Source organism: Sabethes cyaneus, chromosome 1 (assembly GCF_943734655.1).
Source record: "Sabethes cyaneus chromosome 1, idSabCyanKW18_F2, whole genome shotgun sequence".
NCBI classification, from domain to species: domain Eukaryota; kingdom Metazoa; phylum Arthropoda; class Insecta; order Diptera; family Culicidae; genus Sabethes; species Sabethes cyaneus.
Window position 1 is genome coordinate 41,544,857 of NC_071353.1, and position 23,017 is coordinate 41,567,873.

The 23,017-nt window shown below is 42.1% G+C and overlaps 1 protein-coding gene across 1 annotated transcript in view; it reads right to left on the bottom strand.

Annotated features, from left to right (window-relative positions):
- LOC128733188 (uncharacterized) overlaps positions 1-23,017 on the bottom strand; it is a 599,692-nt gene that overhangs the window by 103,880 nt on the left and 472,795 nt on the right. Inside the window, exon 3 of the mRNA XM_053826862.1 lies at positions 2,022-2,060. Within this exon, the coding sequence (XP_053682837.1) occupies positions 2,022-2,023 (2 nt within the window). The 5' untranslated portion in view covers positions 2,024-2,060. The remainder of the gene's footprint in view (positions 1-2,021; positions 2,061-23,017) is intronic.

Genomic DNA, 23,017 nt, shown 5'->3' on the forward strand with positions numbered 1-23,017 from the left:
AAAAAGTTACATCCAAACGCAGGATCACTTCCGATTTTCAGGTTTTTTATACTTTATCAAAATTTGAAAGTTCTAAATGATGATGAGAACGTTCAGACATCATAAGATAGCAAGATGATTGAATGCCCATCAAAACATTTACGAATTTTAATGCTTAACTGGTAGAATCAACCACCTGTCCGTCTTACCCACCCTGTTCGTCTTACCCACAGTTCCCCTATCAATCCTAAATAAAACTGCAACTTGTCTGATTGAAAGCCAAAGCACTGTAAAGTTCCATCTACTATACTAATAGGTCGACACAGCTTGTGCAAGCAGATTGATGGTTGAACAGAGCCAGTCTGCCAGTAAAACTTGACACCCAGAGTGATATATTGGGTGCGATGAAACTATCCTCCGTGGCGTCTGCTGGCCACGACAATTTGTAGTTACGCCCGAAAGAATATGTAGGTTTTTGGTGTAAGCCTCATCAAAATTTATTTCTATCATAAAATGATGTTCCACACACTCATGCTTTTATGTGATGGAAGCAAAAAAAAAACCAATATTTATTTCGGAGGCTATGAATTTCCATTAAAAATATCTGCACGAATTTTGATCTGAAAGCTATATATATACCAACTTCACACACACTTGATTTTGTTAGAGAATGTAAGTTTTATGAAATTCACCTAGAACAAATAATTCCGCGGAATCAATTGCAAGATTTCTCAGAAAAAGTAATATACACCAAGGTTCAGGTACTTGCCTTTCGGTCGTCATCGTTACGCTTCCGAATCTTTCACCGCGCACTTACTCAGGAACAGTTTAGTTTGCCAGCTTTATTGAAGTCCGCCCTGTTCTCACTTTTTGAAATCTGCTTCAAGGGGAACGACGAAATGGCAAAGAAAAATAAACACAAAAGTACATTCTAGCAAACACGTCAACTAATATTTGATCTGCTTCTCATCGTGTATTTGACGAAGTACTGGAAGTGTTTGCGCCCGACATGGCAAGTTGGAAGCGGAAAGAGATTTTGCAGTTTTGGCCAAGAAAATACTAGCATTCTGCTCGGAAAGCAATCTTTAATTTAGAGAAATAGAGTAGAAAAATAGATGGCGGCAAACTTTCAATTTATTAGTATGCATAACAGTTTGGCCCAACAGATTTTAAAAGAAAAATAGTAACAAGATTAAAAATTATGTAGACGGTCATCAACGGTTGTCAAAAAATATTAAATCTATAAATTAACCAAATATTCTGCTATTCAAGCGTCCTAATTTAGTTATCTCTAAATGAAAAACTTAAAACATAGTTTATTTAAGTGTTCAACTCCGAAGCAAGACAAGAAAACACCCATCAAAGCATTGAGGTACATCGTGCTACCGAAGCTATCAAGCAAACAAAGCTCTGTGTTTTCATCATTTTTGTATTATGCAAAATTTCTTCTCCTGTGCCGTGCGTCATTCATCGGCCTTCATGCCTTGCCTTCCGTCTCCTGAATTGGGCACGGCTTGGGCCGATATGAAACTTTGACAATGTAGGTAACTAAATGCGACTGAACCGGAGACAGCCGACAAGAAGGCGGGTAATGTGTCCATCCAAACTAAGCAAATGAAAGAACTGATTGAAAATTCCCGTGCACAGTGCACACAACGTAATCCTCTTCGTCATAAACTCACAGGACAAAAGTATGATCACATATTTACTCTCGAAAGCAGCTGGTGCTGTCCCTCACACTTAGGATTTGTTTGCTCGCCAGCTGCAGCGACTGAAATCCAATAGAAGGAAATACTTTTATATTCCTGCTACCGTGCGTCTCCCAGTGAGTGAAAGAAGAAATCAAACTTGTTTCCACTTTTCTTACTATTTTCTTTCTAAACTTTCATTCCGTGAATCAACCTACTGAAGCACATCGACGGAAGCTGCAGATCGAAGATTGCACCAGCCGGCACGGAGCGGGAAAAGTTCAATCTTGCACAGCAAGATCATAAGATGTAAAGTGGATATCGATGAATTTTAATAAGCTTTGGAAAACTTACATTTTTATCTCCGCTTCAGCTGCTGCGCATAATCAAGTTCTGGAATTGAAGATGAAAAAACGAAGCATCGATTAGTTTTGCGACAACGGTAACTTCGATTAGATGAGATTCGAATCAGGTCTGTGATGGATGATTGATTTCTCGCGTAACTTTTCAAAAGGATACCTGAGTAAAATTGAGAGACATTCTCTGGTTTGGTTTCCCCCTTTTTCGATTATTACACTGATATAAAGGTATGTCAACGAAAGTTTCCTTAACGATTTAGCTAGCTAGTGACGCTAGTAACTGATTCATGCAAAACCCAACTATTAAAGTACGTTTGCCGCGCCGCGGCGCGCCGGATAAGCGAAAGACAATAGACACGGAGAGAATTTCCCATTATTACTAAGGTCCTTTTGAAAAGTTACGCGAAATTCAACTCTCAAATGCATTCGATTTTATTCTGTAGATTGTTGATAAAAATTTTATCCTGAGATTGTTGATACAAAATTTATCCTTCCTTAGCAACTTTACGCCGTATCCCAGTGTGCCTCGCGCAAAAGCGCATCGCACTTCTTCTGTGTACTATCAGAACTTTAGAGGTTTGTGGACAAAAATTAATCGACTAGGGTTATTACTATCCAGTTGTGAGCATGATGTACTTATCTTTACGGAAATATACCTTAGGGCTGATATCGACAGCAACGAATTGGAAACTTTAATTTACCTGACTTAAGGTGGCATATCGACAATGGTATTAACGGATATATTCCTTTGCATTCCACAGATTCTTTCCTTTACAGATCCAATATTTGAAAAGAGCTTGAGAAAAAGCAATCATTTTGTCAACACGCATGGTAGACTCTTAGCTCTTGCACTTACCAATCTCCTGAAGTGCTTTGACATAATCGTGCTATTTTCTCCCCAGTTGCTTGTCGATTATCACCACGGACCCTTCATATTACTACTTTACGAGTTGGACGCAGCGCCGTAGCGTTGGATTAATTTCGGATAGCGATGAAAAAAATATTAAGAAATATAATGCTATGGATCAAATTTTTCCCAAATCCTACGTTTATTAAGCCTTCTATAAAAATACTTTGTTGCTGGCCAGACTTACGGCAGCTGGTTGTACCCTTAGCGGCAACTTTCGGAAGGTTCATCTTTCCGTTCACCGTAAGCCCCGTAACCGTAAGTTTGGTACGCAAGATATATTTGATGTCATCGTGTACATCGCCTCATCGTCGGAGATGTTTGCCGCTTACGCCGCTTCTTCTGGGTGATTGCTGGCTGCTCAAAAACGGCCGGCCTCGACTGACGCTTCGCATAAAAATACAGTAGTCCCCCCAATAAAGACGCTAATAGGGACCGCGTTAATGGAAACCGTGTATATCTGATAAAACCATGCAACCAATTCACATTCTAATAATAAGTTTAATAAAGCTTATACAAATTTGTAAAACAGTTTATGCCCTACTAGCACAGTTGTTATAAACTAGTTGTGGTAACCGATTAATGACTGATTTCAGTCATAAATAGGTTGCAGCAACCAGAAGTGACGAAAGTGTGCTACTTAGGTGTCCTGGTCTGGAATTTTTTTTGAAGAGGGGGGCAAGAAAAAGATAATAACATCAGACCGTCAATAACTAAACAAAAAAGAAAAAAACCAGTGTTTATTTTTCCATATATTAAAAATTAAATACAAAAATTTTGTACATTACTTAAATTTTTGTTGAAAACTAACAAAGCAAAATTTTTCGACTCATCCTGGTAAGCATCCTGGTAGAGATGAACCAGTTTCATAATAGTGGTTCAACGGTAACCACGAAATAGTATCGTGATCTAATCATCTTTTGAAAATGGCAGTTTAGGTCCCTACAACTTTTTTACATGGAACGCATCTGCTCACCAGCGTGCCCAGAGGTGGGGCTCCACAATTGCAAATCAATGCTGACCTTTATGTTTATGCTATTATGTTCAGCATGCTTTTTTTAGAAGAAACTCGTATATCTCCCACAGTCCTCGCAAAAATAATCCATGGGTTAGTCTACCATCCATCCGTAAATGCTACTTCCTAAATAGCCAGAAAAATCTCACCGTCATTTGAATTACCTTCTCGAAGACCACAACTTGGTATACAGACAGCAGCGCGTGATACAGCCTGCTTAAGAAGATTACATATATGCCAGCGCCACGTAGTGAGGCAATTCTGCAATATTTTCCATCCCTTCTTGAAGGTCGCAGTCATATGAATAACCTTCTCGAAGACCGCAACTTGCTAGATAGTCAACAGCGTAAGATACAGCTTGCATAAGAGGATTAAATGTACACTAGCGCCACGTAGTGAGACAATTCTGCAATATTTTTCATACCATCTTGAAGGTGGCAGTCATATGAATAACCTTCCCGAAGGCCATCACTTTCCAGACAGTCAACAGCGCAAGATACAGCCTATACAAGAATGTTACATATATGCTAGCGCCACGTAGTGAGATAATTCTGCAATATTTTCCATCCCTACTTGAAGGTCTCAGTCATATGAATAACCTTCTCGAAGACCGCAACTTGCTAGATAGTCACCAGCGTGAGATACAGCCTGCATAAGAGGATTACATATACACTAGCGCCACGTAGTGAGTCAGTTCTGCGCTTTTTTCCATCTTGAAGGTGGCAGTCATTTGAGCAACCTTCCCGAAGGCCGCAACTTTCTAGATAGCCTGCAGCGCCAGATACAGCCTATACAAAAATATTACATATACGCTAGCGCCACGTAGTGAGACAATTCCGCAATACTATAATCCAATGAAAACCCGTTGATGTACTGAACAACTTTGTCGAAGACACCAACCGTCTATTAGGTCAGGATCACGAGTTATTCCATGTTGGAACCAATTAGGTCAATTCCCATATGCTACGTAGACTCCAATAAGGACGTTCGACCGCGTTAATGGAATCACTCGAGACCGTCCTTAATGGAATCGTCCTTATTCGAAACCGCGTTATTCGGGGGACTGCTGTAATCATTTTGTTCAGCCACTTCTTCATTATTTAGCGGATTGCGCAGATTTCCCGGGTCAATACGCGGAACGATGAGGCCACTTTGCTCTTGATCTTCCTCTTAAGCTTCGGCTGCACTTTACTATCACACTTCACCGTTGGGCTGACGGAAAAAGACTTCCGTGGAACGCTCTCGCCTTTCTCCAGAAGGTGGGGGACGTTGTAAATATCGGATCGGCTATATTCGGCGGACACGAAGTGCCATATGATATCCAACTTCTTCGCTCCGGGGTGAAGCTGGCAGTACGAATAAAGCATCGAGCCTAATTGCTTCATAATTTTCGCCATTGCAGTTGCAAATCAACTGATAACACTGTCAATATTAAATTTTTTTTTTTTCTGTACTCAACAGGGTTGCTACGATTGGAAATGCATAGGTGGATTCACCACCAGGTGTAAAGATAACTGCATGGAAAATCGCTACAATCAGCTTGTTTTATTTAATGCATACGTTAAATTGCGTCTTCGCCAAGGGTGCCACAAAGTCAGCTTACGGCTCTGGTTGGACGCACCAATATTGGACGACCTAAGTGAACAAATCTAATTCGACTGTTCTGCATGTGATTTCGACATACTGAATTCCATTTTTGCAGATGTGGAGTGAAGTAATCATCCTTCTTACATATTGGTTCAGATGTTCTTAGTGACCAGATGTTTTTAGTGTTTTATGATTCACACCTAGACGTAATAGTTAAGCATGAGTACAAGCGATTTATTTTGTTTTTGCCAAAGCCTATGATGCTGTGCCTCACAATCTCGTCATTGACAAATTAAATCAAATGGGATTTCCAACATGGTTCATTAAACGCCTCATACTCACTAGTCTCATACTTGTCCGACCGTAGAGCTTTCATTACAGTGAATTCGGTGCACTGCAGAAAATTTTGTTTATCGTCTGGTGTACCCCAAGGCAATGTTCTGGGCCCTCTTATCTTTATTATCTATATTAAAGATACTTTTATCACCAAATCGTTCTTTTGCCGACGATCTAAGATTTGTTCGTGTGACTGCCTCTCTCTTCTACCGGCGGAGAGCCGGGATGGCTCTTGCCGTATCAAGAATTTCTCTCCACGCACTGTACTCGATCCTGGGCTACTCGTCGTCAATTCGTTGAGCGTCTCCCAAGATCGGCAGTCGAAAGTGTCACCTTACCACGCATGGAAGGAGGAAGAGGTGTCACTGACATCCAAGCGTTATGCGTATCCCAGATCCAGCAGATGCGGAGATATTTCATAGATAGTCGGACTCGCCATGTTGTCTACCGCACTGTCTGTGAAGCAGACAACGGATTCATCGCCCTACATATGACGCAGAAGCATTACCAACTGAATTGTGACCTAAAAACCGTACTAGAAAAAGTCTAAACGTGGAAAGCAAAGGAACTACATGGGACGCACCCCCATCAGATAGAACAAGCGCATATAGACAAAGTGGCATCAAATGCGTGGTTGGTACGAGGTGATCTCTTTTCGGAGGTAGAAGGCTTCATGGTAGCCATTCAGGCTCGGGCTATTACGATGAAAAACTACGACAGGTACATATTGCACGAATATATAGAAGGCCGTTGTAGAAAGTGCAATTCAGTAGGGGAAACGATCGAGCATGTGATTGCAGGCTGTCCAGCCTTAGCCGAAACGGCTTATCTTGGACGCCACAATGCGGTTGCCAAGATTGTGCACCAACAACTCGCCTTGAAGCACAACTTGGTAAACTGCTATGTACCCTACTATAAGTACCTGCCCAGCCCGGTTCTGGAAAATAGCTGCATAAAGTTGTACTGGGATCGTGAGATTATTACGGACGTCCTTATACGTGCCAATCGTCCCGACGTTGTGATCTACGACAAAAGGAGGAAGCACGGTACCCTCATAGACATCGCTGTACCGCTGGATCGCAATGTCCAGTCAACATTCTTGGCCAAAATAACGAAGTAACACGCTTTGACCGAGGAGCTAAATCAGATGTGGCACCTTGAGGACGTACGCATAGTTCTGGTGGTCATCTTAGCCACCCGAGTAGTGCTCTGTAGTCTACAACATCCCCTGGAAGAGCTGGAACTGCAAAGAAATTTGGACAGTATCCAAAAAGCGGTGGTTCTTGGAACCTGTAATATAATGAGGAGGTTCCTGAACCACCAGAATTAAACACAACTGGAGCAGACGGTACAACAAAAAAATGTGAATGAGAACCACAGAGCCTAACCCCCTTTGGCATAAAGAAGCCCGGGGGTAGGTGATAGTTTCCAGCATTTTTGTTGAGAAGTGCCAAAATTCTATAATCTTATATATAAAAATGAATATCTGTCTGTCTGTCGGGATGTTCCTTATAGAATCAAAAACTACTGAACCAATCGGCGTGAAAATTTGCAGGTAGAGGTTTTTGGGGCCAAGAAAGGTTTTAGTGATGGTAAGAGACCCCTCCCCCACTAAGAGGGGGGCTTCCATACAAATGAAATACAAATTTCCTCATAACTCGAGAACTAATCAAGCAAATGGAACCAAATTTGGCATGTGAAGGTTTTCGAGGGCAAGAATATTTTCTATGTTGAATTAGGACCCCTCCCCAGTTTAAGAGGGGGGGGGGCTCCTGTACCAATGAAGTACAAATTTTGGAGCCAAAATTTTTTTCTATGATAAATTGGGACACCTCCCCACTTTAGGAGGGGGGGGCGTTCCTATACAGATGAAATACAAATTTCCTTATAACTCGAGAACTAATTGAACAAATGGAACAAAATTTGGCATGTCAAAGTTTTAGAGGGCAAGAATATTTTCTATGGTGAATTAGGACCCCTCCCCACTTTAAGAGGGGGGGTTCCTATACAAACGAAATACAAATTTCCTCATAACTCGAGAACTAATCAAGCAAATGGAATCAAATTTGGCATGTGGTTGTTTTTGGAGACAAAAATTTTTTCTGTGATGAATTGGGACCCCTCTCCACTTTAGGAGGGGGGCTCCTATACAAATGAAATACAAATTTCCTCATAACTCAAGAACTAATTAAGCAAATAGAACCAAATTTGGCATGTGGAGGTTTTTGGAGGCAAAAATATTTTCTATGGTGAATTGTGACCCCTCCCCACTTTAGGAGGGAGGGGCTTCTACACAGATGAAATGCAAATTTTCTCATAATTCGTGAACTAATCAAGCAAATAGAACCATATTTGGCATGTGGGTGCTTTTGGAGGCAACCATTTTTCCTATGATGAATTAGAAACCCTTACCTTTTTAGGCGGGAAATACAAATTTCCTCATAACTCTAGAACTAATCAAGCAAATAGAACCAAATTCCGTAAAACATTAGTTAATTACAAGACCACTAAAACTATCTATAGTAACACTAGATCATTCAGAACGAGACGGCCACGAGTGTTGCCGGTGACCCGCCGTCGGAAGCGCCGCCCACTGAGGGGAGGCAACTCCCCGCAGAAATCGCTACTGTCTAGGTTTATTTGTTTTCCTAGGTCTACTTGGGTTTCCTGGAACGAGCGATAGCGAGTAAGAAGAGGATCGCGAAATGGTACTTTCCACAAAAAAGATTTCCGTGAAATGGTACATTCCGCTTAAGGTTTTTCGCAAAATGATATTCGGCGAAATGTTGTACAACCATGGCGAATATTACTATCCGCTTTCTGGCTATGCAATGAGGGGACAGGGGAGGGGAGTTAGGTGTTGTAAATTGGCATCCAAAATTGTATTCAAATTCTTCGTGTCGGTAATTAGCTGTAAATTAGCATTGTCAGCACTATAAGAAGGTTATCCGTAAAGTAGCTGTATATTTTGCCAAAATAGCATTTAAGTAGCATTTAACGCGACTGCTTATTGTCCTACATTTGAATAGCATTGGTGATGCTTATTGGTTGCGTGGGATGCTTTCATAGTTGCGTAACTGCCAAAATGAATCATCTAAGGTTGAACTCCTCAGAAACTTGCAAAACTCGAGATTGTGACAAGGATCATCCGAGATTCATGATTTATGTACAACATAGGTTAATTTGTGGCAATACGAAGTTTGTCGGGTCAGCTAGTAATAATAATAAAAACCACAATTTGAGTGCAACAAAACTAAAATTGTTACTAGGGACCGCTATATGTTTTCAAGTTAATAAAACTGTTTGGGTGATTTATATTTTACCCAGAATTACTGCTAAGTCAGGAATGTGAAGTTGCAGTGCATGAACCAAAATGGAGTAATTGAAAAAGTTATGTATGAGTCACTCATAGAGTTAGCTATGATCAACAACATTGTTGAAGTAAGTAGTGCTCCATCTTTATTAACTACGGTACCCTATTGATAACGTATTTTTTGAATACTATGAACTATGAACTTTATTACGACCTTATAGCACCATTTCAGCTTAATTCAGCACTATTGCAGATGATAACTAATTCTACAACTTTCCCATTCACCACTGTTGAAAATATTGTTTGACTTTTTTCCGCACGTTCCTTTGCTTTTACCGTGAATGTACGAAAACAAAACGTGCGACGTATTACTGAAACGTCAAAAATGCTGTTTAAATATTACGAACATGGCCGTTCGCCATTATGGCTCATGAAATGCGAATAGACTTTAAGCGGTGCCCAGAAGCCGCAAAGTTAACCGAGTCTGTCTTGACAAGCGAGTGGTCGTGGGTTCGAATCTTTGTAGAATCAGGCCATTCGATGTTAAGTGACTTTAGCATGGGTTTCTTCTTAGGCCCCTCCACATCCTTCCTACTGCATTCTGCATTTACTAACAATGAAAGCCTCTTGCCAGGGCAAGTTATAAGAGTGGTAGGGTATTGTCGTTATCGTCGGGCCACTGTTATGGTCGGGCCATCACGATTTTACAGTTTTAGTAAATCATGATATCTATGATATAATCATTGCAAAACTTCTTACTGTGATAGCTAACTTTTCAAAATATTGTGAGTTTCAATCGTGTATTCAAAACACCCGTACTGAATTCAGTGACTAAATCTTCCAAAAAACAGTTTTCCACTCTTTTCCAACTTTTCTTCAGGAAATGATTCATGAAATGCAATGATCGAGATAACTTTCGAAAATGTATGAAGTGTGTTGTGCTGCACACGTAGACTATAGAAAAATCCCCTCCAGTAAGGTGTTTGGGAAGGCTAAGGTGAAATACTAGAAAAGCGCTATTTATACAGGTCGGGTCACTTGAGTAGTCATGGTTAGGCCACCATAATTTTAAGCGCAGAAGCGCAATAATCGCTAGAGAATGTCAGTCACGCAAAATGTGATGAAATGAAGCAAAATTAATACGATAAATACTTAGAGTTTTGTTGTTATTTCATTGTAGTTGTACAATTCGGAAAAGGCAATTGTAGCAATACTGATTTTACAAGATCGCCAAAATTTCGCAAAAATGCAATTAAAAATAGGGTATTTGTGCATATATGAGCCGTTGTTCACGGAATTCATTCTTTTCATGCCTCTGTATAGAATTTCAATACGTATGTCTTAGATTTTCTGCGGTGGCCCAAGCTGTACAACATGGCCCGACTATGACAACATTTTTTGTCTTCACGTAAATGCCTATAACTTTTTTATTTTTCAAGCAATCAGTTCAAAACTTTCCGAAAATATACCTTATTCTTAGACCTTTGCCACGATGTATTTAGATTTCCAAAATTCCTTTTGAAACGAAAGTTATGGGCGAATTCCAAAACGTGGCCCAACCACGACGACACTCCCCTACTTGCTTGAGGTGCGAATGAAGCCTCTTGTTCAAGGGCAAATTATAGCTTGTTCCGCTTCCTGGTTCTAGGAACGAGATTGGTAATGCATAAGTAGTTAAGGAACATATACATACACACATACATACTCTCAATCTGTGCTGAACTCTGCTTTACCGGCCATGAAGCCTTTAGCCGGGGCTGGTTATAAGAATGATACTTGCTCGAGGTGCGAATGAAGCTTCTTGTCCAAGGACAAATTATAACTAGTCTACGCACTTCCTGGCTCTAGAGCTAGATTGGTTGAAAAGTAGTAAGAAGCGTAGAGGGAATAAGGGGTGAAAACACACCGACCCTTTAATCACGGATAATAAGCAGTTCGCTCACTCTATAGCGATACTGCAATAACAAAGAAGTACGGAACAACACCTGGATGAGATCACAATAGATCAAAATGCTGGTCGTAGTGATAATATCCACACACACACACAAAAGACAGCGTACGATTTAGGATTTTCACAAGTTTGCAATGAAATAAAATTTCCAGGTTTCGTATACTACTAAGACGCTTCAAACACTTCAGTCAATGAAACAATTACGATGTTTTGATGCAACACTTGAAAGCAAACGTAAACAAACACACTGTCAACAGAAATAAGCCGTTCGTTACATAAATCAATCCAATACTAAAGCTGAAATATTTTCGCATTTTTTCCGCCGTTCCCTGTAGACTTTTCAACGATCTTTGGCTTTATGAATACACCAAAACACACCGCCAGTCACAATTCGATTGAACAACGATTTTTCGATCTTTTGAAGCTTTCCCATGACCTTCAAACGTAAGGAGATGGCTTCTTGAGTCAAATTTAATTGACCCGCGAGTTATTATTACGTGTGAGTATTATCTTCTTCCAAAAGTGCTTGCAGTTCATTATCCTCGTACTTTTTCGGGAGTTTTCCAGAATATTATAAATGAGTACAGAAAGTGTGTTCAAATACATACATCGAAGAAAGCAGTTGCGTTATAAAATTTTAATATAGAAACTGAAGCACTGATTGCTTGAAAAAAATTTTCAATTGATATAGTAAAAACTGCCACATAATTATTCTTTCGTCAGTTTTCCAAATTTCCAACACCTAAACACTGCAAATAATCCAAGCAAAGCGGCAAACTCAAGTGAAGCCATACAACCACGAAACAGCAAAAGCAATTGTGTAAATTCCCCACCATAAAAAAATACCGTTGGTGGACCCCCGACCGAATCTGCAGCTTTTCTCGAACGGCCATATCGCGCGGTGCAGAACAGAACAGAAGCCTTTCGTCAAACAGTAACCGAAATGAGAAAGCGAGATAGCGAAAGGGTGTGTGTGCAATCAGTTTATGTTGACAATCCTATTTCGGTTTATGTGCAGTTAAATTTCTGGTTGTTTTGTACACCCGTTCTTTCTTCATCGGGCCCAGTCAGCAGCGACCCGCTTCCATTAGGAGACAATTTTTGATCTGATTCGGTACCAAAAGTTAACGTCCGCCAGAGGACGTCGCCCATCTCAGAGATTTGGCACGGGCACACGCGAATGCCTCGGGTAACGGGTACGAAGCTCTAGAACACACATACAGATGCGCGCACACACACACACAATACACAGACACAAATCACTCGCCGCTAACTGCATGACTGGTGGTAGACAATGTGTCTCTACTTTCGGAATAGTAATGATGACGTTTTCAGCGCTTGTTTTTGCCCTTTTGACTGGTGTCCTTCCATCAAACAGTGGGTTTGAAAATTAGTGCAAATAAAAGTTTAAATTTTGAAGTAATCCAAGGCACTCTTCTCGGTCCGCTCCTATTTACAGCGATCATTTTTAAATCAGTCAAAAATTTCGACCAATTTTCTTACTAAACAACCGCACTGTTCACCCCCGGGGAAAGGAAATAAACCAAATGAAGCGGATGAATTATAGAAAGATTCTGTGTGGTCCTGGCAGCGCTTTTGCTCTGCCGTTGGTTGGTGATATCACTTTCGTCCCGGTCTAATTGGGGTGAACTATGCGTTTACTGAAACTTGCTTCTCTTTGTGTTTTTAGTTGATTGAAACATAGACGGATCTACGGAGTGACGTTCGTGTCTTTGATTGCAACTCGAAGGTGTGTTGCAAATCAATTATCGATATTGAAGTCGCAATTAATTATGCATAGATCGATGGTTTTCAATCAGTAGAACGTATCGCGACTAGTATTTTGATATAAACAAATCTTATGCTGAAGTTTTTCTTCTGTTTTTGAGTATAGTTTTCAAATTCAAATAAATGCCAAGTCTAGCACATGTTATCCAAGCTTACGTTGACAGTTTTAGCCTTTTCTTTAAGCTTACTAATTCAACCACTTTGATAACTTGTTCCGCCGTAAGGCTTCATCGTTGGTAGGTGAAGCAAAATTTCCACATAAAAGTTAAGTGGGAATAGCCTAGGGATAGATCCCTAGTAAGATCCGAACCTATGACCACTTTCACGTCAAGTGGGTCAACTTCTCAGCAAAATGTAACATGGAAGGCTTATGTTTTATCTCTCTCTTCGTATTCTTATTAAACCAGAACACATGCTTCATCTTTTATGACAAGTCAAGCCTGACAAATTCAAGCAGAGCCCAAATTACTCTTGCCCAGCAGCACCAAGAGTTCAGCCGGGCTTAAAAACGTTTCGAACGCTTTACGACTCCGGGAAAAATAAACAAGTTATTAAACATTTTTCGTGCAAGGAAGTAGCCGCTTCAAGTGTAGGTTGGGTTTTTTTTATAGCTGCATAAAAAGGTCATTGGATGTGATCTGCAAAACGCTCCACCGACCGCTTGCTGCACTAAGAAAGGTCATTTGAGGACGAAGCCCTACGATAGCCGACCGCTGCTGGCAAGAGAGCGTTTTTTTTTTGTTTTGAAACGTGAAATTGCACTGCCCTAGGAAGCCACATAGCAGAATTGTGCAATTAATTGAAACCATGTAAGTGTTGGTCTTTAGCTGCCTTGGCAAGATGAAAGTACCATGGTGAAGCGTCATGCAACAGTAATTTGAAAATTGAGGGAATGACTTCGCAATTAATTGCTAATGGAAATTGTTCTTTTTACAGGAGTTTTATGCAACAGCTTGCATAGCATACTGTTGTTTATATTATTGCTTCAACCGTGTTATAAATTGGATAGAGAAGAATCTAAACCTAATTTCAATTAAAATTCAAATTCATTCAACCAACCTGTATTGATAGAAAAAGCCGATACTGATTTTTTTCCAATCACACATTCGAAACCACTAGATAATTATCCTCTGGTATGTACGATATCGTTCTCCATCCAACGGGCCAATCGTCGAAGCCGGCTCAAACCGAAAACATCGGTTCTGTTTCATGTTCTATCCTTTCCACTACATGTAGAGCACATTTGTTTTCCGGTTACCCCTAAATGAACCTCATTTTAGTAGTATCAGTCCTTTCGCCCTCCACCTCTGCCACTGATTGTGCCATGTCGGATGGGTTTTTTCCCCAGTGACGTTCCCTTCTGCGTGGAACCCGAATCTGTACAAAACCGGAGCACCCCAAATCAGTGCTGTCGCCGAAACGGATGTAAAATATTTCAATACAGGGAATAATCTGCTCCCCAGAGCATCCAGTTCCCACCGTACAGCGTTCATCGTCCCGGACGAACGGATGAAAAGTAATGATTTTAATTGCCGTTATCGTTTCGGGGCCTCTCGGTATTAGTGGTCATGCGAACGAATGAAGGTGGAGAGTTCGATTAGGATCTATTCCGATTCGAAACATGATGCTGTACAAATTGTCGGGTCGTTTTGAGCGCACACCAAACTGATGGGAGCATTGTTGAAAACTGACTCCGATATTTATTGTTTCGTTGAACGGTTTGCTACACCACATTTGTCTACCAGTTCGAAGAGAAATCAAGTAAGTAATATAGATATTTCCGCCCATGCTTCTTTAGTCAACCGAAATCCAATTTACAGCATTCTCTTCAGCGTGATTTAAAGTTTGAAACTAAGTCGAATTATTTTCGTTATTAAAACTGAAAATATTTATTTTATTTATCTCTAATTTATTCTGCAACTTGAGGGAATGAATTGGAATTGCCACAATGACATTGACACACTGAATTATATATGATAGAACTATCTTCTTCTTCTTCTTCAGCATAGAGCCGGGGTGGCTCGTGCTGTTTCAAGCACTCGTCTCCATTCAACTCGGTCTTGGGTCACTCGTCGTCAATTTCCTAGTCGTCTCAGAAGTCACAAGTCGCTTTTGTCCTGATCGAGCCATCGTGCATCTTGGGCCCCTCTGTTTCTGGTGTCGGTGGGGTTGTTGAGGAGGACTCTTTTCGTCGCACTGTCGTCCGGCATCCTTACGACGTGTCCGGCCCACCGTAGCCTGCTAACTTTCGCTAGATGTACGATGGGAGTCTCCCCAAGCAGTGCCTGTAGCTCGTGATTCATACGCCTCCGCCATTTTCCGCTTTCAGTTTGTACTCCGCCAAATATCGCCCGCAGCACTTTCCGCACGAACACGACAAGGGCGCGTATGACCTGCGTGAGCAGCGTCACGGCTTCATGTCCATATAAAACTACCGGTCTAAGAAGGGTTTTGTACATTGTTAGCTTCGTGCGGCGGCGTATGCTTCCTGATCGTAGTGTTTTACGAAGGGCAAAGTAGGCCCGATTTCTCGCTTGGATGTGCCGCTGTCTGCGGCGTGTTGTTGTCCGCGGTCTCCAGCGATCCCAAATACACGAACTTCTCTACCACTTCTAGTTCGTCGCCGTCAACAGTTACCGTCCGTGGGAGACGCGCGTTTGTTTCCTTTAAGCCTCTTCCATTCATGTATTTGGTGTTCGACGCATCTGTTTTTAGTCCAAATCTCCTAGACTCCGCTTTCAGTCTGGCGTAGATTGCCTTCGCCGTCGCAAAGTTCCTGGCTACGATATCGAAGTCATCTGCAAAGCCTAGAAGTTGGCTACCCTTGGTAAAAATCGTGCCTCTCGTTTCGATGCCCGCTCGTCGGATCACCCCCTCAAGAGCGATGTTGAACAGCATGCAGGATAAACCGTCACCTTGTCTCAACCCTCGCCGCATCTCGAATGGACTCAAAAGTGTCGCAGAGATGCGTACGAAACACATCACTCGATCCAATGTAGCTCTGATCAGTCGCCTCAGTTTGTTCGGAAAACCGTGTTCGTGCATCATCTGCCATAGCTTGTCTCGATCAACTGTATCGTATGCTGCTTGGAAATCAATAAAGATGTGATGCGTGGACACGTTGTACTCCCGACATTTCTGCAAAATCCGTCGGATAGTAAAAATTTGGTCCGTAGTTGCGCGAGCCCCCATGAAACCCGCCTGATAATTCCCTACGAAATCTTGTACTATCAGTGACAACCGGCGTAACTGGATCTGGGAGAGTACCTTGTAGGCGGCGTTTACCAGCGTAATACTGCGATAGTTGCAGCAGTCTAGCCGATCACCCTTTTTGTAGATGGGACAGACCACTCCTTCCATCCATTCTTCCGGTAGCTTTTCCTCTTCCCAAATTCTCGAAAAAACACAGTGTAGAGCCTTTGTTAGCGTTTCTCCGCAATGTTTATATAGCTATGCCGGAAGCTGGTCCTTCCCAGTGGCATTATTGGTCTTCAGCAGCCCGATTTCTCGTTTGACTTCTTGGAGATCAGGTGCTAGGACATTACTATCTTTCATGGGCGCTCCTAGGTTAATTTCCGTTCCGCCTTCTTCTGCGACTTCGCCATTGAAGTGTTTTTCGAAGAACTGCTTCCATCTGTCGACCGACCGTGATTAGATTCCCTCCCTCGTCCCAACACATGTCAGGTTTCGGTGTGTAACCCTTCCGAGTTTGGTTCACCTTCTCATAAAACTTGCGCTTGTCATTAGCTCGGAATAATTGTTCTAATTCTTCACGATCTCTGTCCTCCTTTTGGCGCTTTTTCCTCCTCAGGATCGTGATCAACTGGTTCCCAGCTCGTCGGTATTTGACCAGGTTGTCTCTAGTGGCAACACTTAGATAATTTTTCCAAGCAGTTTTTGTCCCCTCAACCGCTTGTTGGCATTCCCCATCAAACCAATCATTTTGTGTACTCCGAGGTTCAATACCTAGTACCGCGGTAGCGGCCTCTCCGGTGGCCGAGCGTATTCTGCCCCAACCGTCTTCGAGGTTTGAAGCACCTAACTCCTCGGAAGAAGGCAGTGCCTCATTCAGTATTCGCGCGTAGTTCTCGGCAGCTTGCGGGTTATCTAGCTGCCTGATGTTCAGCCGAGGAGGACGGCTTTGACGTGTCCGGTATACGGTGGACAGCTTTCAGCGCACATGTACTGCTACTAGGTAATGGTCAGAATCAATATCCGTACCCCGTCGGGAGCGTACGTTCGTGATGTTAGAGAAAAACCGGCCCTCTATGAGAACGTGGTCAATTTGGTTCATTGTACGTTGGTCAGGTGATCTCCAGGTGGCTTTATGGATATCCGTTATCGTTCGTGTCGGTGTGCAGGCTATGGGGTCCTACCACCGGTCTATACATTGCTTCCCTACCGACCTGGGTGTTCATATCCCCGATGACGATCCTGATGTCCCTGGACGAGCAACTGTCGTACGTTGCCTCCAGCCTCGCGTAGAACCCTTCTTTCTCATCGTCGAGTCTACCTTCGTGCGGGCAGTGCACGTTAATGATGCTAGAATTGAAGAAACGGCCGCTTATCCTCAATACACACATTCTCGCGTTGATCGCCTTCCAATATATCACGCGATCCTTCATACCGCCCAACACTGCAATATAATAGAACTAGCGTAACATAAATTGGTTACAATTTAATTTACAATTTTCTTCTCGTCCCCATGCACACCCCAAGTAACAATTCAAAGCCACTTGGTTTTACTTGAATTTTATAAAGGTTTTATTGCGGTATGAATCATTACCACTGGATTTATTGTGGTATTGCGCAATACCAAGAAGATACGAATCCAAACACACTTATAGCTAGCTAGAAAACCATAATAAAACTGTTAATAAAGCGAATTTATTGTGGTTGCATATAGTACCACGTTAAAATTTGTTGGCTGCACCACGTCTCTTATAAACTTACCATAAGTGTGGCGTGGCAATACAAAATGGCGCACCAATCAAAATTGATCTTATCGTGGTTACTTGTCAAACCGCAATAAATCTGTTAGTTTTATAGAGCTATTGAAACGGTAACACCCTAACTAAACAGTTTTTTGCAGCTATTAGAAGAATACCAAAGTTCAACACCAAAATCATTTTTTTATGCGAAGCCATATTGCCATATTCTAGTATTTTGTTTTAGCTCGCAAACAACAATTCATCAAAGCAAAGTATTTTGCAGAAAGAAGATCATTATCAATCAGTTTTCCTGTCAGAGGAAGCAACTATATGATTTTGCTGGAAATTGAGATTGACTAACTGAATATTTTCAATTTGTTAAAACAACCAGTTCTCGAAAATTGCAAAATTCCAGTGGCGCGCTGATTTTATTGACCTATCATATCAAAATGCACGATGAAATTAAATGCGCACATAGTGCAAATCAACGAAATTGCTTAAAATTTAATAAATATTCTATGGAATATTTTATTCGGGTCGCTATAAACCAAATCGTTCAGAATGATCTGTCAGCAAAACTAAAACTTTTCTGCTCACGGATATATTTTCAAGTTGACAAAGCTAGGGAACTTATCTGGCGTTTGCTAGAAAAATGAAAAGCGAAAAGCAAAAAGCGAAAAGCAAAAAGCGAAAAGCTTTTTTAAAATTATGAAATTGGTCATGAAAACCGCCATACGAACGTAATAAAACTTGGAATTGTTACTTGGGACCAGATCTCGCTCCATCTGGTATTATCACCTCACTCACTGTGCCCCTCCACGTCTTGTTCATTCCGGATTCGATGAGGAAACCATTTTTGCAGAGTAGTTGTCCGGCATTCTAGCAACATGTCCGACCCAACGTATCCGTCCAACTTTGGCTACTTTCTAAATACTGTATTCGCATTAGAGACGCGCGAGTTCGTGGTTCATTTTTCGCCTCTATTCACCATTTTCTTACATACCGCGAAAGATGGTTCGAAAACTTCGAGTGCTTGCAGGTCCTCTCCTAGCTGCGTCCACGTTTCATGCCCGTAGGATAACCGGTCTAATTAGCGTTAGCGGCTCTAATTGTTCAACCGCAGGTGTTTATGGAGTTCATAGTAGGCACGACTTCCGCTGATAATACGCCTTTTAATCTGACGGCTTGTATTGTTTTCCTCTATTGCCAATTAGCCAAGGTGTGCGAACTCGTCGACTACCTCAAACTTATCCTCGTCGATTACTACGGTGCTGCTTAAGCGGACCCTTTCGTGCTCGGTCCCGTCCATCAGCATATACTTCATTTTAGACGTATTCATTTTCAACCCATCTTCTCTGCGTCGCGTTTTAGTCTGGTATACTGATCTTCCACCACCTCAATTCCTCTACCGACAGAATTCATGTCGTCCCAATGTTGAATAGTAGGCAGGAAATGCCATCTCTTTATCGAAGTCCCCTGGGAGATTCGAATGGGTTCGACAATCCACCCGAGATTCTCACACAGCACTGAATCCCATCCATCGTAGCTATGATAAGTCTAGTAAGCTTACCCGGAAAGCCGCTATCTTCAAGAATTTCCCATAGCCCTTATAGGCTTACACTATCATACGCGGCTTTGAAATCAATGACCAGGTAATGCGTGGGGACTCGGAGTCCGCGACACTTCTGGAGAATCTGTGCAGGGCCAAGATTTGGTCTGTTGCAGACCGATCCTCCATGAAGCTCACCTGAAAGGTTCCCATGAATCTATTGGCTATTGGTGACAGTCGATGGAAGATGACTTGGCAAAGCACTTTATTTACGGATACGGTATTCAGGACAGTGATCGCTCGGTAGTTCTTACAGTCCTGCTTATCGCCTTTCTGGAGATAGGGTAGATAAGCTCGTCTTTCCGCTCCTGCGGTAGTCGTTCCATATCCCAAATTTTGGCATCCAATTGACGCAAACAGCAGACCAACTTGTACGGGCCCCATTTTGATAAGATCCGCTTCAATGGCATCCTTTTCTGCTACTTTGTTGTTCTTCAGCCGCTGGATGGCTTCTTTATCTTCACTTATCGATGGGGGTGGCACATCTCTGTTGCTTGCTGCACCAACGTAGTCAATTCCTCCACTATCACGAACTTCACCTGCACGCCATCCAGGTGTTCATCGTAATGCTGCTTCTACTTTTCGATCATCGCACGATCGTCAGTCAAAATATCTTCATCTTTACCTATGTATATATCGGCCCGCGGCACAAAACCTTTGCGAGATTCGTTGAGTATTTGATAAAACTTCCGTGTGTCGTGAAAGCGATACAGCTACTCGAATTCGTCGCATACCTTCTCCTCCCTGTGTTACTTCATCTCCTGGAAAATACAGGTTTGCTGTCTCCGCTTCTATTTATATCGCTTCACATTTGGACGGGTGCCTCTTCGCAGCTTTTGTACCCGCGTTGCGTTCTGTTCAACCAATGTCTGCTGACACTCCTTGTCAAACCATTCGTTGCGTGTTAGATTCTCCACTACGCTGTTATCATGACACTCGAACAATCCTCGAGAGGTGCTTCATCCAGCTTACCTTCTTCCAGTAGCACGACTTTGAGAGATAACGCGTAGCTTTCGGCGACATCCGGTTACTTCAGTTGCGTTAGATTATACTGCAGGGCAGGGGGTTTCGTATATTGTTCACAACAGATAGATTTTGACATATTTTAACCATCACTAGAGGTAGTGACCCGAATCAGTGTTAACGCCCTGATAGGTCCTGACGTCAATAACGTCTGAAAAGTGCTGACCATCTATCAGAACATGATCGACTTGTGATTCCGTCTTGTTGGGAGATCTTCAGCTGTACCGATGGTAGATATTATGCAGGAAAAAGGTTCTACGTATGGTCCTGGGGGCTCTGTAGCCGCAAGGTTACCGAGTCTGTTTTGACAAGCGAATGGTCGTGGGTTCGAATCTTAATAGAATCAGGCCATTCGATGTCAAAGTGACTTTAGCATGGGTTTATTCTCAGGTCCCTCATCACCCTTACTTCATGCTGAGTTCTACATTATCCCGAAGACGCTTCTTATGGTTAGTATACTGGTATGAGGACCTATTGAGGTAATGGTTTTGAACCTCATGCGGACTCACCAGTTCTAGCTATAACGAGGCGAAACAGATTTGGTATAGTAGGACATGCATCGAAGCAATGGTAAAACCCTAATACACATAAGCACGCATAAAAAAATATATAAGTTTATCGTTTACTCAATAACGATAAAACACAGAAATGCAGTGCAGAATACAGCATATACCCGTGTAACATTACAATAGATCAATAATGTTGTGGTCAAAGTGATAAGCCCATACAAAAAAATAATCATGTTCTTGGAAGCGGCGAAGTCGACAAGTCTTAGGCCTTTTTCGCTCATTTGGGGATGTGCACCGAACCGTCCAACTACCGCACAGTGGAGATTTTTTCGAAAAAAAAAGTTTTTCCCTATATCTCAAAGTGCCGCTGAGCTAGAATCAATCTTTTGATGTCAAAAGAATGATATTTTTATAAGGAATCCACAGGTGCGATATTTGTTTACGGCACGCATCTGTTTTCAGCCTTTCTTGCCAAAAGAAGGGCATTTTACCCTACTTTTCTCGACATGAAGCGATCCGGATTCCGCTGGGATAAATTAAAACTTTTTCTTCTAAAGTAATTTTTTGTGCATTCGAACAGTTTGGTGTTTGTTCACAGTCAGGGCTTGAAAAGGGATCGCAAGTTGAATGTGAATGCGTGAATGCGTACGCTTTCCGCTTCCAACTTGCGCTTTTTGAACGATCATTTTACTGTTTTTTGAATCCAGTCAATCTGCCGCTTGCGCTGCTGCCGTCTTATAATTCATGGTGCCTCTCAGAAGCCAATAGTCGTTCTTCCGCTTTGCGCGTTCATATTAAAGAATCTAAACTGCAAACTGGCTAGAAGCATAAGGTGACGTATTTTTTCGTTTTTCTTTTTGTGTTCAAACCGGCTGCTCACAGTAATAGTTTGTCACCCGGAGTCGGTCCGACGCAAGCAAAAATATTCGTTTGTATTGGACGCAGTTCGACCGACATCTTCCATGCACATGTAGCGGTTGTTTATTTGTAGTATTGAATCATAGAATAGCGTGGTTGCTTTTCGTTAGCGTGGTGACTGCCAGTCATTTCACGGTTTGGAGTCATTCGCTGCTCCAAACGGTAAAGGGAACTTGATCGAAACGAAAATGTTAAAAAGGTTTAAAATGCATTCGTTCTACTGATCAAAACGGAGGCCTGACTGAGCAAGCTGCTAGTGACGTTATGCACAGCGTTCGTATTCCACCACTAAACAGATGGTGTGAATTTTGTAACCTCCGCGGTTACAATTTCCCCGTCGAGTGGAAAGAATTTGTTTTTATGTTTTATTTGGCAACCATGCTCACCACTACGCACGGAAATCGTTCACCGAAATTAGTTTGTTTGTGTTAGGTTTTCGATCGGTGAACTATTATGTAATGTCTAGATAGGTTAGCAAATTTGTCATATGTGTAAATATTAGGGATAGTTAGGGCGTAATTCTCCCGCGGCAAGAAACTCTCGTTGCTGAATACGTGCGGAGTACAGGCACAGGCGATGTATGCGTGTACAGAGATAAAAAAAGTACTGTTACTCGAGCGAAGCGAGCCAGCTAGCACGAAGCTGGTGAGATACGGTGCAGAGAGTTTCAGACGGTCAACAAGTTCACACGTTCGCGTTTGGCAATCTTCTCGTAACAAAAAAATTGTGCCGGTTTCGGTTTAAAAAAAAGCGCAAAATACTCGGTGGTTTCACGTCTTAAAAGCTGATAAAAGGGAAGATCGAAGTGCGGGAGTACGGGTTGATCGATGTGTTGACATTCTGACCTCGCCATCACGGAAAAGCCAGTGGAAGGCAGAAAGTTAAGTGTCATTAGTGCGGTGAAGGGTGAAAGTGGATAGAACGGAACGTATTCCTTATTCGAGCCTGGAAGATAGCTATCAGATTGGTAGTCGTCTGTATTTACGGCACCGCGAAAGTGTACAACGATCGCTGGCCGGAACCACCGTCGCCATCAGGGAGATTACGTACCACGAGGTTATTCCTTTTGTCATCTTTGTTTGTGCGTCTGACAAGAATCATAAA